This window comes from Rhinolophus sinicus, linkage group LG04 (genome assembly GCF_036562045.2).
Source record: "Rhinolophus sinicus isolate RSC01 linkage group LG04, ASM3656204v1, whole genome shotgun sequence".
Taxonomy (NCBI): domain Eukaryota; kingdom Metazoa; phylum Chordata; class Mammalia; order Chiroptera; family Rhinolophidae; genus Rhinolophus; species Rhinolophus sinicus.
The window spans coordinates 157,146,684-157,161,363 of NC_133754.1; the positions used below are offsets into that span (position 1 = coordinate 157,146,684).

The 14,680-nt window shown below is 51.9% G+C and overlaps 1 protein-coding gene across 6 annotated transcripts; it reads right to left on the minus strand.

Moving 5' to 3' along the window:
• Window positions 1-495: 495 nt before the first annotated feature.
• ATOSB (atos homolog B) lies at window positions 496-12,195 on the minus strand. Of its 6 annotated transcripts, none has more exons than XM_019729018.2 (9): window positions 12,103-12,195; window positions 4,722-4,865; window positions 3,508-4,477; window positions 3,023-3,081; window positions 2,724-2,829; window positions 2,439-2,597; window positions 2,155-2,223; window positions 1,898-2,073; window positions 496-1,761 (listed from the first exon to the last, which is right to left on the minus strand). In XM_019729018.2, exons 3-9 carry the CDS (start codon window positions 4,399-4,401, stop codon window positions 1,608-1,610), a joined length of 1,617 nt encoding a protein of 538 aa, XP_019584577.2. In that variant the 5' UTR covers window positions 4,402-4,477; window positions 4,722-4,865; window positions 12,103-12,195; the 3' UTR covers window positions 496-1,607. The 6 variants fall into 6 exon arrangements, with proteins under 6 accessions (XP_019584577.2, XP_074186780.1, XP_019584572.2 ...); XM_074330679.1 differs by lacking the exon at window positions 12,103-12,195 and adding an exon at window positions 11,810-11,830; XM_019729013.2 differs by lacking the exon at window positions 12,103-12,195 and adding an exon at window positions 11,652-11,786.
• Window positions 12,196-14,680: the final 2,485 nt, after the last annotated feature.

Below are 14,680 nucleotides of genomic sequence, written 5' to 3' on the forward strand. Positions count from 1 at the left end.
CTACTTCTTCCCAGGGCCTGATGGACCCTGGTTCCTCCCATAGAGTTCAGCAGAGTCCCAACATTCAGCCTTGTCTGGAGCGTGTCACCCTGCACAACTCCCTGAGCTCTGGCACATCCACATCCTTTAATAGACTTGTATGGTAACCTTCATTTTATGTATCAGGGCAATGAAGTTAAGAGGGGCTGAAATCATTAACAATAGAACCAGTATAAGAATCCATATCCACATCCAGAGAGTTCTGCCTTTATGGTTGAACCTTCCTCATAACCCAACCCAATTATCTGGAATCAATCTCAGGTCCTAAGAATCAGCAGGGCCTCAGGGAAGACTTCATAGCCTCAGGCCCCCTCTCTGGGAGAGAGGGCAGAGTCCCAGCTCCAGTTAGGCCCTCTATCCCCATTCCCATTCTCTCCTGGACAGAAAAAGTAGGCCTTAGTTCAAGTTTCCAAATAAGAATTTATTCTTTCTTTTTTTCTAAAAAAAAAAAAAAAAGTACCAGGTACAATTGTTTTTCGTGTGTGTGTGTGTGTGTGTGTGTGTGTGTGGTGGTGGTGGTTGTTTTTTTTTCAAGTTTCAGCAAATGCTTGTTCCCCACAGCCTAGCCCCAGAAGTCAGGGCTAAGGTTGGGTCAGAGTCTGGAGTGGGGAATGGGGTAGTTGGGAACCACATGATTGGGTTTGAGGGGTGCCCCTCACCCCAGCTGAGGTAGGTAGGTCAGAGTCTGGCCAGGTGAGAGGAGGCACCCCGGTCCATGGCCCTGACTCTGCCCCCTGAACACCTTCCTCAGTCAGGACCCCAAAGTAAGGGGACACAAGCAGGAGAGGGACAACTGGAGTCTAGAGCCCTAGATGAGGGGTGGTTAAACCCCATATATGTGCGAATGCATGCACGCTCCTTCTCACACACATAGCATACATACAGCTTCCACGCATGCACACACACCCATACATACACACACACACACACACACACACACACACACACAGTTGGCCTTCAGAGAGGGGACAGAGGGTAGGAGAAGTGAAAAAATCAGGGAAAGACAGGGGAAGCTGAGTCTTTGGTTAGTGACTCAGTCCATCTGGGATAATCTCTCTGCCCTCAGCTGAGGGAGAGCAGTTCTTCCCCAGTCCCAACATCAGCCTCTTCAACTCCTGAGATTGGAGCAATATCTGAGAGTGGGAAAGGAGGAGGGGCAATGCCAATTGTCAGGTTTGGGAGGTTACCAAGGCAATCCAATTTGAATAAATTATAAATTAAAAATAAATAAAATAATAAGTGGCCCCTGCCCAGGACTGGGAGGCAACGCTGGCATGACTTGCCTGGGAACTTGGGGCAACCTCAGGGTAGCTTCGGTTCCTCCCCAGTACCTAAGCTGGCCTGGGAATTCCAAGGGAGGGGGCAGGCACGTGGAGAACCCAGAGTAGGGCAGATTGTGGTAAGGATCAGAAGTTTTAAACACCCAAATAATCACTTTGGGCATGAGCATGGCGAGGGCTTTAATTCAAGCCTGAAGGGTCTCTCGCCACCTCTCCACGTGTTTGCTCTGTCCAGCATGGAGTATGATGGGCTGGTCCTTGGCCCACATGGGATCAGGGCACTGGCAATCAGGGCAAAGGTGAATAACGTGGATTGTGAGGGGCCTCAGTCACAGCCTGCAGTTCATAGGGGAGCCCTGTGTCCAGTTCCAGACTCCGGCGGGAAAAAAGCAGGCGGATGTCTCCATGCAGGCTTAAGCGGCCCGAGCGGGAGCTCCGGAACCTAGAAGAGAACAGGGCGATCAAAGTAAGGACCCAGACAATAGAGAAGCAAGGAGAGATGCTATTCAGGGAAGGGCTACCTGGGTTGGGGAAAGGATACCTGGGCTGCCCCAGCTGTCCCTGGGCCCTGTCCTCACCTGAGGTGCAGCAAGTAGCAGAGGAGGCGGCGGGTGGGGCTAGCATTTCCCTCCTCACCCACAGGCACCAAAAAGAGGCGATGGCGCAAGAAGGTCATGTGGGCAGCAGGCATGTCCGAGAAGTCAAAGGTCACGAGGAACATCTTCACCACAGTCTGATTGGGGTTAAATAAGGTCTGGGGGCAGGACAGGCAAGGTTGGTAGGGCCTAGGGGTTATTTTCCTCTCCCCCCTCCCACCCCCTCAGGGAAAACTCACCACTTGGATGGTGCCCATCTTGGGCACGCTGTAACCCTTCCTCCCCAGAGGGTTCAGGTCCACGACGCCCTGGGAAGGCCATGGAGCCATCAGCTAAGGTGGGCACTGAGAGAGCCCTGAATGCTCACCCATCTCCACAATCTCACTCTGTGACCTGGCCCCTGTTCCACACTAGAGTTCGCCCCACTGCCCTGACTCTCTTAGGTGAGGAACACCTAAAGAATACCTCTTGACCCCAACCCCTCATCCTCAAGAGCTGAATTTGGGTGGAAATCAGATCATACCAGAAAGGGGGCCGGGGCATTTTGTTCAGAAACATCAAAGAAGGTGACAGTGACAGGCAGCGTGACATGCTGGGGGCAGTAGGATCCACTAGCTCCAATCTCTGCCGTGAAGCCCTCAATATGGCCAGATGGTGCAAAGCGTCCTCGCAGCAGTGATTCCTGGGGTGGGAAAACACAGTGTGAGAGAGACACCAGCTCTTTTCCTTATCCATCCAAGTCACTCTCCACCATCCCACTTCCCACAAGGCCCCCCCACCCACCATCACAAAATCCAAGGGGAACTACCTCAAAGTTGCCCAAAAGGGTACGGCTGACAGTGGGGGTAGGAACAGGGGAGGCACTGGGGGGGCTCAGCAGGCCTGGTCCCTTCCGGAAGTTTCGAAGGGAGCTCCTGGTAGGGGAGGAGACACACAGTGGGTTGGCTTGAGGTGTGTTGGGATGCCTGCTTATGTCCTTAGGCCTCACCCTTTGCCATTACTTAGGGCTCCTGCCCTGGGGTCCCCTACTCAGCAGTGAGAAAGAGGATTACAGACTTTGGTCCCCATTTTCCAGACACAGGGCAGAGGGAACAGGTGGTCACTTACAGCTTCAGGCGACGGGCACCTTTCAGCCTCCGTCCTGTAGGACTGCAGTCTGTAGGCTCCTATGGAGAGGAAAGATTAGAGAAGGAGATTGGGTGGAGGCCAGGTATGTTTGGGAGCAGGGGCTCATCACAAGCTCTCATAGGATCATGCCCCCTTCACCTTTTCCCCCACACATATCCACTTAAGAGTAGACCATCTCCAAAGGGGAGTGGGTAGGAAGTTGGGCAGAAAAGGGGAAGGGGATTGAGAAGTACACATTGCCAGTTATAAAATAAGTCACAGGGATATAATGTACAACATAGGGAATAGAGTCAATGATATAATAACTATGAACAGTGACAGATGATTACTAGACTTATTGCGGTGATCACTTTGTAAGGTAAAATGTTGAATCACTATATTGTACTCCTGAAGCTAAGATAATATTGTGGCAGCTATAAATAAAAATAAGTTTTAATAGTAGACCATCCCCTCTCCTGGCTTACCAGAACAGGCTCCTTGGGCCCAGGCAGCAGATGGCTCCAGAAGGGTGTGGCTTTGGCATCAGAACTGTTGGCAGCAGGAGGGTGACCCAGGGTTCCCCGGCGCCTCTGAGGGGTTGGCCCCTCATCCTCAGAGCTGACATCCAGGGCTTCTCCAGCAGGAAGCAGCCTTCGCTTGGTGGGGCAGGGGCCTGGAGGTCCAGGGCCAGGGGGTGTGTGCTCGGGACTGTGCCCATTGGCAGTGCCAGGGGACTCCCTAGGCCAGGGGCTGCCCCCATTGCCCACCCCAGCCACTGGGCTCTTACTCCCTAGTTGTGCAAGACTGTGCAAATCAGTGTCAAGTGTGTGCAGCTGGCCTGGAGGGGCTTGTCCTGGGAATGCCCCCAGGGACCTTTGTCCCCCTGGATCTGGGGAACCCCAGTCTCTGGTGTGCAAAGTATTGCAGGAAGCATTTGACGGGGGCCAGGGGGGATTCCGGGTCCCTGAAGTCCAAGGTGAGGTGGAGCTACTTCCCTGTTCCACAACACAGAGGCCATGATGGCAGAAATGCTGGCTGGCCACACCCAGTCCCAGCCCCAGCCCCTCTGAGCCCAATAGCCCCACAGTAGATGGTTCTTCAGGGGGTAGGCCCTCCCTAGCCCCCAGCCCAGGTCCTCTCTTCAGCTCTCGGGGACCCTCAGTGGGCGGGGCCGACCGTTTCAGGGCCCTAGGAGGCTCGGAGGCACCAGCTGGAGTGGAAAAGATGGATACCTGGTAGACCCCGGGGGATGTTGCCCCCCCTGCTGGGCTGTAGCCCATGAGCAGGCCACCCTGGAGGGCCCCCTGCCTGACTGCAGGCTGCGAAGGGCCAGCCTCTGGCTCTGAGGATGGAGATGGCTCCGCCTGCACGTGGCGCATGAAGCCCCGCCTTGGGTCAGGGGGGCCCCCCCCCACAGCCTTTATGCTGGGCCTGGGCTGGGGGGCCTGGGGACATCTGTGCAAGAGAAGAGAAGAAAAGGTAGTCAGAGGACTCAATGTGTCTTCTCCCTCCCAGCTGAGTTTCAGATCCTCCCCTGACCCGAAGAGGTGACCTTGCTGGGTTCCTGGGGGTAGAGGTGTCTAAACCCCCAGGTGGATTAATGGAGTATAGAGGCTACTCCCAGAACTTCTGAAAGGGTGACATGTTTAGCTCAGATTTCTTACTGGACCTACTCCCCATCCCCCTCCCTGGCACTCACCCCGATGAAGAGGCCTTAAGCCTAGCTGTGTGTTCCCTCTTTCTGACTGATGTCTTGCTCTCCTAGCTTGCAGTCTGGTCCATGCCCGCTGCACTGGCAAGGTGACTGCCACCATTCCGTGCAGCTCCTGGGCTCAGCTGGACCCTAAGGAAAGAAGAACAAACATAAGGATCCCTGCAGTCAGTGGTAAGGCTCCTCTCCTATCGTGGGCTAATAGAATACGCCACAAGACATCGTCTTCCATGTGAGGAGCTCTTCAGAAACAGAAGAGCAGTCTTGGAATCCAGGGCCCACAGGACAGAGTTGGGCTACATAAGGAGTCACAGAGAGGCAAGTCTTGGCTCAATGTAATAAGGATCTGATAAGTTGAGGCAGGATGACCACTTGTCAGGGCCACCACCTTGGGGACTCCTGCTCTGAATGGAAAGGGGGATGAGATACCCCAAGCTCCAAGAAACCCTGCTGGCTAAGAGGATGGCCAGGGCAAGAATTCAGAATTCCTAGTCAAGTCCACCAACTTGCACAACTCCTTCCCACATCTATCTCCAAAGGGACATGTACCACCCTAGAGCCCTAAGGATAGGGATCTTGCAGAAACTCACCTCCCTTTCAGCACTCAGAGGTACAAACCTCACTCAGGTCAGCTCAAAGCAGGCCCTCTGGCATTAAACTCCCAATTGCCCCAAGCAGTCTGTCCCTTTAACAGGAGGCAACAAATCTAACCAAAAACAAGTCTGGGGTGGGAGGGAGAGGAGGTACTACCAGAAAGTGCTTTCCAGGGTCTACCCCTCCCCCAGGCCCTGCAAACTCGAGATAAGGCAGTGGCAGTCAGACAGCTGGAAGCAACTAGTGGTACCTTTCTACTCCTCCCCAACACATCCAACACCCCAAAAAGCAAACCACGGCTTTTCTGCCAGGACACGATAGTCTTCACCAAGAAGTCCACCTTCAGGAGCCCATACTGGGGGAGGGGAATGTCAAACTGAAGACCTTTTTCCTTCATGGGAGGAAATACTGCTCCCAGGATCAAGCTTCTGCCTGACATCCATGATGCCCTTTCCTCTTTAAGGAATGCCCCGTTTGCCTACCCAAGCCCTACCCTTCCTCCTTGGCTAGGTCAAGTGCCATCCCCTCCAGGAATCCTGTTCTGGTCACCCCAGACCACAGGTATCTCTCTCTCCTCTGAGACCTCACGTAGTGCAGTGTCACTATCTCCTGTAACCTAGTGACAGTTCTGCTTGCTCTGTGGGTAAGACTGACCATAGGGTTCTTCTTGAGGATAGGTTTGTGCCCCACTCCTCCACCCAACTCCAACCACAGGGGTAATCACATAGGAGGGTTCAGAAAAGTGGATTGCAAGCCCCAGAGATTTGGGTAGCAGTCCTGACAATGCAGAAAAAAACTCCCAGAATGAGAGCAGAGAGATTAATCGTACAGGGAGAATCAGTGAAAATAGAGGTGGGGGTGGGGAGAAAGGGGAGATTTGCACCCAGGGACTGAAAAGCTCTCCTTCACTAAGTTCCCATTATTACACCCCACACTATCCTAGTTCATCAAGTTCTCATTAGAACTGGGATCCCTAAGAAAATTCTGCTTCCCTGTGGTGGGTGTGGTGGCTGGAAAGGGCAGCATGCCAATAGCAGTGTTGTCAGAGGGTACAACCTGTACTCTCTCTACCCCTCCTTTCTTCTACCCAAGCCATACAGACTCAGGAAGGGCCTTTTCCTCAGCTCTCCCACCTCCAGGTCATCCCAGATGGCTTCTTGAGCCTTTGCCCTGGGGAAGCTAGGTGATGACATGATGCCCAACTTGACCCCAGCATGCCTGGCATCTGCTCATTACCCCAGAGCCCTCTCAGTTCCCTCCCTGTCAATGAGAAGCTCTAAGACTCACTTTCCTGCTACCCAGCCAGTCTGGCTCTAGACCATGGCTTCAAGCTGACTCACGGGGCAGGACTTAGGGGGAAGGGTAGGCCAAACCTCCTCTCTGTGCAGGGGGTGGGCAGCAGCTGGCGTCAAACAGCTGTGCCAGGCTTTGACTGGCAAAGACTACAGTTCCCAACATGCCAAAGGAGCAAGGCCAGCAAAAACAACAAGTCCCAGAATACTATGGGGTTTGTATCCTTAGACACCTGCTAGGCCTGGGAGGTAGGGTAGGTGGGTGTTTGTATAGGTACAAGCTCCCAGGCTCTCCCCTTCCCTTCCTTATTAAAGATATGCATTTCTACCCTGATCAAGAAGCGTAGCAAGGAGAATTCCTCTCCATGTGCTTTCCACCTTCATTCAGTTTGGAGAGAACTGCTGCCAGCTGCTCTACATTTTGTCCCTGTACAGGTCCACACAAGCTAAGTGGCTTGTTTCTATGGACGACCACTGGTAGGAAGGTCAGTCTCTGCTCTCTCACCACCTCCTTGGTCACTGGCCTAGAGCCTTCCACCCTCAGTGGAGAGGGAGCGGATCTCAGCACCATCTCCAAACTGAACCCGGCAGAGTCACCCAGGTTCCCACACTCCTTGTTCTGGACGATCATCCACCCCCACCTCCTGCTTAGCCTCCCAGGTCCTTTCTCACCCCTCTCATCCCCACAGCCTGGGACAGGCCCCATTCCCTACTGGAGGTTCGCGGATTTGCTCTTTTCCCTTAGTACACACTCACCCCGCTCCCAAATTGGCTCCGCCACGGCGGTCGCTGCTCCGGACCCTCCGTCCCGTCCCTCCCCTCGAATCCCAGATCCTCCCCGCACGGGCCCCCAACCCAGACAAAGGGTGGCTCAGGCTGAGCTCTGCTCTGCTAGGCTCTTTTCTGTTCAGCTTCGTGTGCAACACTAGCGGGCCCCGGCGCCCGCAGCCCCCCAGACGCTGCTGCGCCCCTCCCCGCGACTGTCCCTCCCCGTGGCCGCCCCGGCTCCGCGCTGCCGACTCTGCTGCCCCTCTGACTCACAGGCCATTTCCTACCAGCTGATGGGGCCGCCCGCCCCGCCCAGCGACCCAACACCCCCGCCGCCGCGGCCGCGGCCGCCACGCCCCCCTCAGACCACGCCCTCATGGCAGCAACCGTGCTCATTGGCCCAGAGGAGGCCAGCCTCCCCACGACCTAGAGTGTGAGGCACGCCCCCACCAAAAGATGTACGCCCATTGGTCCACAAGGGGGCAGGCCTACCCAGGGTTGCCCCGCCCATCTCCTAACCCCTCATCTGCCGGAATCCAAAGCAGCGCTCTGCCCAGCCATTTAACCCTTTTAAAGGCGTAGGCCTCCCACTTTTCACCCCCCACCCCCCGCCCTTCCTCTTCCGAGGCTGGTTAATAGGATGCCCAAGGGCTTTCACAACCACAGATGGACAACCTCCAAAATCGGCCTGCTCTTCCCACACCAGACCCCAAATATCCCCACTCTCATTCATCTCTCCCTGCTTTGCAAACCAGAGCTCCAGAGACGAGAGAACTCTTGGAGTCTAGGAAGATTCCTTCATGCCAGAGCAGATGAAAAAGTCCTGAAGTGGGATACTACCTCCTTCCATTGAGAAATGGTATTCTTCCTTCTCTTACTTTATACTGATGTTTTTTGCCTTCATTGGAGGGGCCCCAAGGGAGACATTCTAATTCAGAGCTCTAAACATTCTTTGTGCTTCATCCCTTCTGTCAGTACTCTTTCTATTCACAGGCCTCTGTTCAAGGAGGCAGAACAGCCAGGGGAAGTAAGGTAGGAAGGCTTCTGCCCAGAGTGGGGGACATATGCCCAACTCAAGCTCACCCCCATGACTCACAGCTCCCTCGAAACTCTCCACCCTCCCCCTGAGTCACTGGGCCCCAGGCCCAGCCCAGGCCCAGCCAAATAAAGTGGCAGCAGAACCAGCATTCTTAATTCTTGTCCTCCTATTCTTTGAATGACCAGCACGGAAACCTCTGTAAGGATTAGGCATTAAAAGACACTTTTCAGAGGGGCTGCTTTAGGGGCAACCTAAGAAAATACCTTTCTCTCTGCACTTTTCAGCAAACCAGACACTTTGGAACTTAGGAGGCTTTTTTTCCCAGTCTTCCACAGAAACAGGAGAAACACCAGAGCCAAAAGAGGGAAGATTCAAACTGAGGCCCTGGAGAACTGGCTGATGCCCTGGCAGCTCCCTGGTTGTGCCTCCAGAAGAGGGGGCATCTGTTCTCCTATAGTTCAGAAGCCACAGGAGGCCCAAGGTCCTTGAGGTCATCACTGGACAGTAAAAAGAGGTTCCCCTCCTCCTACTTCCTCCTTGTGCCCTAGACTTAGGAAGGACAACAAGTAAGTTAGTTCCTCAAGGCTCCCTTCTCTTCACCTCAGACCAGGGGAAAAACCTTGAAAAAGAATGCAGTTGCTATGGAATGACTTCCTTGTTGGTTCCCTAATGATAAGGAATAGGATTAAAGAAATTTTCAACACCCTGAACAAAATTGCAGAGCACAAATGTAAGAGTCTACTTGCCTTAGTAAAAGCTTACTGGGTAGACAGGTAGACACGGAACACTGCAGGAAAGGCATAATCCCTTGATGACCCCACCTTGTTCTATCTTTCTGCCACTACCATAGGTGAGGCCATAGTTACCTGCAAAGGTCGGGGGGCAATAGTTCAGGGGCAAAGATCAAAGATGTTCTAGGCCTCAGTGTGTCCTGGAAAAGCAGCATGGTACAATCAAGAGGCCTTACCTAGCTGCCCTAACTCTTACCCCGCTTTATTTTTTTTTCCACAGCAATTATCAACAACTGGCCTCTCTCTCTCTCTCTCTCTCTCTCTCTCTCTCTCTCTCTCTTTCTCTCTCTCTCTCTCACACACAGACACAGACACACACACACACACATGCACACACATACTTCTTCATTTCTTTTTTCCTCTATTAGAATGGAAGCTCCATAAGAGCAGCAACTTCGTCTGTTTTGTTCATGCTGGTATTCCCAGAATCAACATCAATACCTGGCACATAATAGGTGCTCAATAAACACTGGCTGAAAGAAACAATCAGGAACAACAATCAGGAGACCTGGGTCCTAATTCCTGCTCTTTCACTGTGAAACCTAGAGACAATCAGTCTGTTTCTCCATAAATTTCCAAATCTGTAAAGCAAGGGGTTTGCATAAATGAAGACACTGAGGATCTCTAGAACTCTGGCCTTATACTGCTATAATTCTAATGGCTATTGTTCACTCAGATCCATTTTCAGAAGATGAGTCCAAGCGTCTGAATGCCCTGCTGCTTGTATCAAAGAAGAAAAGATGTGTATTCCAGCCTCAGCTCAGCAATGCCCCACCCACTCACACAAATGCCTCAATCCTGAGGAAGCTGGAGTGAGTCTGTCCTAGGCCCGCCTCTTTGACAGACAGTCTGGGAAGCTGTGTTGCCATAGCAATCAGCTCCACCTCAAAAGGCATCAGCCTGCCCTCCTTTACCCCACTCTTTGTCTGGCCTCAGCACCCCCTCCCTCCCTAGATAGTCTCCTAACTAGAGGAGGCTGGCTTGGGGCCCCTTTTCAGCAACACTGTCACACTCATTCAGCCACACTGTGGAAGGCAGGCCTTTCTCACCCTTTCCCAGTCAGCCCAGAGGCAAAAAGAACTCTGGCACTACATCAAGTCCCCTCAGGGAAGGAGAGGAGCCCCCAAGAGGACCAGGCTCTAGTCTCAGTTCTGACAGTCAGCTTCCAAGCCAGGACTGTGAGAAGCCATTTCTTCTTCCTCCCCCAGTTGAGGCTGGAATCTCACATCCCTTCCCTAGTTCAGCCTACAATGGTGGCCCACCTCTCAAATCATAGATCAAAGGCTCTCAGTGTTCCTCACTATTTCCCTCCTCCCACAGAAGCTCAGAATTTTTGAGGCCCCTAAGGTACCCCAACCAGCAGAAGGAAAAGGGTGGAGGTAATCAGTTTGTGGGTGGTAAAAATATGGCTACCAGTTACTTAGGGGGCTGTTGGGAGAAACCTTGATAGTAGTGAGGGGTGGAGTCTGGGCCTTGTTGCTGGTTACTGGGGTCTCTGGCCATTGAGTATAAAGTCTGGGGCAGGGCACAGCTCCTAGACGGGTAAGGACCAGGCCAGGCCCCAGGGCGAGGAAGGAAGTGGGAAATGAGCACACCCAGAGCATAAGGGCAGGGCAAAGGGGGGGGGGGGAGGGGAAAGATAGGGACCAAGGCAAGCTCTGGAAGGAACAGGAACTAGAGTGGGGGGGTTAACAGGAACCAAACGGGGGGAAGGGTCCCCAGGGACACCAACTAGGGGGCAGAAATCCCAGTCTCAGCCAGACAGATTCAAAGCAGAATGAGCTCAAGACCTGGTGGCACAGAGGGCCTGGCTCCTCTCTTGAGTGCTCAGGCCAGAAAGTGGAGTTAGGAGCTGAGGAGCCAGAAGCACTACAGACTGGCATCTTCACACACCAATTCCATCACCCTCACTCCTAGAACACAGTACACAAACATCTTCCTGGAGTCTCCACAATGCCCCCAGACTATTACCTTCTCAAAGCATTAGGGGTTCTCCCCACCTCAGTTGGAGCCTACAACCGGTTCCCCTCATACAGTGCCCACAGCCCCATACCGTCTTTCTCCACACAGTCCCTCCCTGGCTCTCACATTCTGGACCACCAGCCTTTCATCATACAGCACCCCTTCCCCCAAAGTGCCTTCAGATCCCCTCCCCCTCAAGTATGCCTTCAACCCTCCACATCAGATAGCGACCTCACCCCCGCACATAGTACCTTCCACCCCCACAAAGCACTCCCGCCCCTCCCCCACAAGAGCCCCTGAAGAATGCACCTCCTAGCCCACACATTGAGCCCCAATTCCTTCGCCAACTCTGTCTTCTTCCCCCCAGAAGTCTACAGATCCTCTCCTTCCCTAACGTGTCACCCACCTCCTTATGTCTGCCCAAGCGTACCCCCGTCCTTGTCCCTTCTTCCACCCGCACCCCGCCCCACACCTGTAGTTCCGGGAGTCCCGTTGCACCTAGGGAGGTAGTGGACTGGTGCAGTAACCGAGCAGCCCCAGCTGCAGCTTCGGCCTACAAACCTCGCCCCTTAGTCCGAGCCCCGCCCCCGCAACGCCCGGGCCCAACCTCTCCCACGTCCCACCTCCCACCTTCCCTGGTTTCGTCCCCTTTCCTAGTTTCTTGAATTCCTCAGGCTCCTCCTCTTTAACGCAGACCACGCCCCCTGTGGCTCCGCCCCTTCTAGTATACTTCGCCTTCCCCAAGATCCTCCGCTTGTCCCTGGCCCCACCCCTGGCCCCGCCCCTTTTGGTCTCTGCCTTTCACTAGGACCCGCCCCCTAGAATTCCAGCCTGGCAGAACCAGTGCCAGGCCACCTTCCACCACTAGCCCCCTCCCACCTCGGAGGCTCTCCTCCCCCCGCCCCTTCTCCCGCTAGCCTCACGCGGGCGCTCGTTCTCCAGCCCGGATCCGCTGGCTCTGATTGGTGGCGGTGGCCCCAATGGATGGCTGGGGAGACAAAGTGATGGCTGCAGGTCGCCTGAGGCCCCACCCCGGCCACGTGCAGCTTCTGTGATGACAGGTCTAGATGGGCGGGGCCTCGTCCCGTCCCTCTGGCTGTAGGCCTAGGCTGACTTGATCCACGAGGCGGTGGGGGCCGGAGCCCGAGCCAAAGCGCTAGCCTGAGGGCTCCGAGCTTCACCCGGCCTCTCCCCAGGCTTTCGCGCTGGTGTGAGCTGCCTGCCTGCGGAACTTGAACCTCTTTGTAGGGAGGTCTGGGTTAGCGTGCTCGTTTGCCCCAATGGTGTTTGCAAGGTAGGGTGCAAGGAGTCTCAGGGGTGTGTGAACTTGGGGGAATCTGGGCGGTGGGGGTCTCAAGTTTGTGCGGTTGACGGATTTCTGCAGCCTATGCTGTGCCGGAGAGTTTGAGGTCTGGAAGATGGGCAATAGAGTCCTATCTGTACCTATGGAGGTGGGTCAGCGTGGAAGTCTGAATTTTAGGAGCCTAAGTGTTAATACTGAGATAGAAGGGCCTGAAATCGCCGGAGAAAAGTAGGGCCTTTGCTTTGTACAGTGTCGAGTGAACTATGTAACAGTTACACAAGTTCTGTAATTTAATTAGCGCTTGAGTCTTCTGTTAAACTTCTTCCTCACTGGTTCCCGAAATACAGCAGTGTAGGTCGATGCTTATTAGCTACCAGTAGATGGCAGCACAGGACCTTTGCAGAACTGAATGGGTCCTAAGCCCAGACAGGGACAAGGGGGCCTGTCAGAGGAGCCGGCGGTATGGAGATGGCTGTATGGTAGATCTGACCTGATCAAGTTCTCTGAAAGTCTCAGATTCTTTAGGTCTGTCTCTGTGACTTTAGTTCTGTCACTAAATAACTTAAGCTAGTTTAGTGAACACTAATGGTGTGCTAGGGGGAAAAATTGTTTTTTTCTCTGCCCTTAAGGAATTTGTTTTAGATAGCCATACAAATATTGATACAATCCTAGAAAAAGTCAAGTTAGAACGGTTTTGTGTAGTGGGAAAAGCACAGAGGTTTGAAGTCATTTACAGTCTTGAACTTTGGTTTGGGTATTTACTAGCTATGAATTTGGGTAAATTACTTGACTTTTTAAGAAATAAACTTTTAATTTTAGAAATCTTAGATTTACAGAAATTTTGTGAGCATAGTACAGAGTTTCCATATACCCCACACCTAATTTCCTGTATTAATAACATCTTACATTAGTATGGTTCATTTGTTACAATTAATGAACCAATATTGATACATTAACTAAAGCCCATACTTTACTCAGATTTCCTCAGTTTTTACTTTGCATCCTTTTTTTTGTTCCAGGATCTCATCCAGGATAGCACATTATGTTTAGTTGTCATGTCTCCTTAAGTTCCTCTTGGCTGTGACAATTTTTCAGACTTCCTTGTTTTTGATGACCTTGACAGTTTTCTGGATCACTGGTCAGGTATTTTGTAGAATATCCTTCAGTTGGGATTTGTCTGATGTTTTTCTCATGATTAGACTGTGGTGATGGGTTTTGAAAAGGCGTACCACAGAGATAAAGTGCCAGTCTCATTATATCATATCAATTTATGTGTGTGTATATGTGGTATGTTTACATACATAATATTGGCATACTGTATATCTGCATTACAATCTTTTTTAAAAATCAATGTCTCCTAAACATTCTCTGAGTCTTTATTCTTCTAAAGATTAAAAAAAATTTCTTTATGAAATATTTTAGGCATATAGAAAATTATAAAGAATACTATAACAAACACCCACATTATTCTCATACAGCTTTATCAAATCTTAATATTTTACCACATTTGCTTCAAGTTCTCTTTTAAGGAAATTAATAATTCAGATAAAGTTGAAGCTTTTACATACCCCATCTTACTTAATCTCACTCCTTTCTCTCCCTTGTTCTTCATCTTCTCTCCTCAGAAGTAACCACTATCCTGAATTGATGTTTATCCTTCTTTTGCATTTAAAAAATAAATTTATTGACTGATGTCTGTACTTCTTTAAAAAAAAATTTTTTTTATTGCGGAATGCTGAGGAACAGTGTGTTTTTCCAGGACCCATCAGCTCCATGTCAAGTCATTGATTTCAATCCAGTTGTGGGGGGCGCAGCTCAGCTCCAAGTCAAGTTGTTGTTTTCAGTCTAGTTGTGGAGGGCGCAGCTCACTGGCCCATGTGGGAATTGAACTGGCAACCTTGGTGCTATGAGCACTGCGCTCCAACCACGGAGCCAACAGGCTGCCTCATACACGTACTTCTGTTGGGTAGATACCTAGCAGTAGAATTGCTGAGTCATAGGACACGTATATGTTCAGTTTAGTAGGTATTGCCAGTATTTTTTCCAAAGAGATTGTAACAGTTCATGTTCCCACAATATATGAGAAATCTAGTTTCTCCACTTCCTTGCCAACTCTTGATGTTGTCAGTCTTTTTAATTTCAGCTATTCTAGTATATTTGTAGCATATCTCCTTGTGGCTTTAGTTTGCATTTTCCTG

Bases quoted from the DNA above. Each gene is read 5' to 3' on its own strand.
- ATOSB (XM_019729018.2), bottom strand. From the start codon at position 4,401: ATGCGCCACGTGCAGGCGGAGCCATCTCCATCCTCAGAGCCAGAGGCT. The intron at 3,082-3,507 runs GTAAGCCAGGAG...TCCTCTCCATAG, and splicing joins GGCCCAAGGAGCCTGTTCTG to GAGCCTACAGACTGCAGTCC. The intron at 2,598-2,723 runs GTAGTTCCCCTT...TTCCCACCCCAG, and splicing joins CCCTTTTGGGCAACTTTGAG to GAATCACTGCTGCGAGGACG.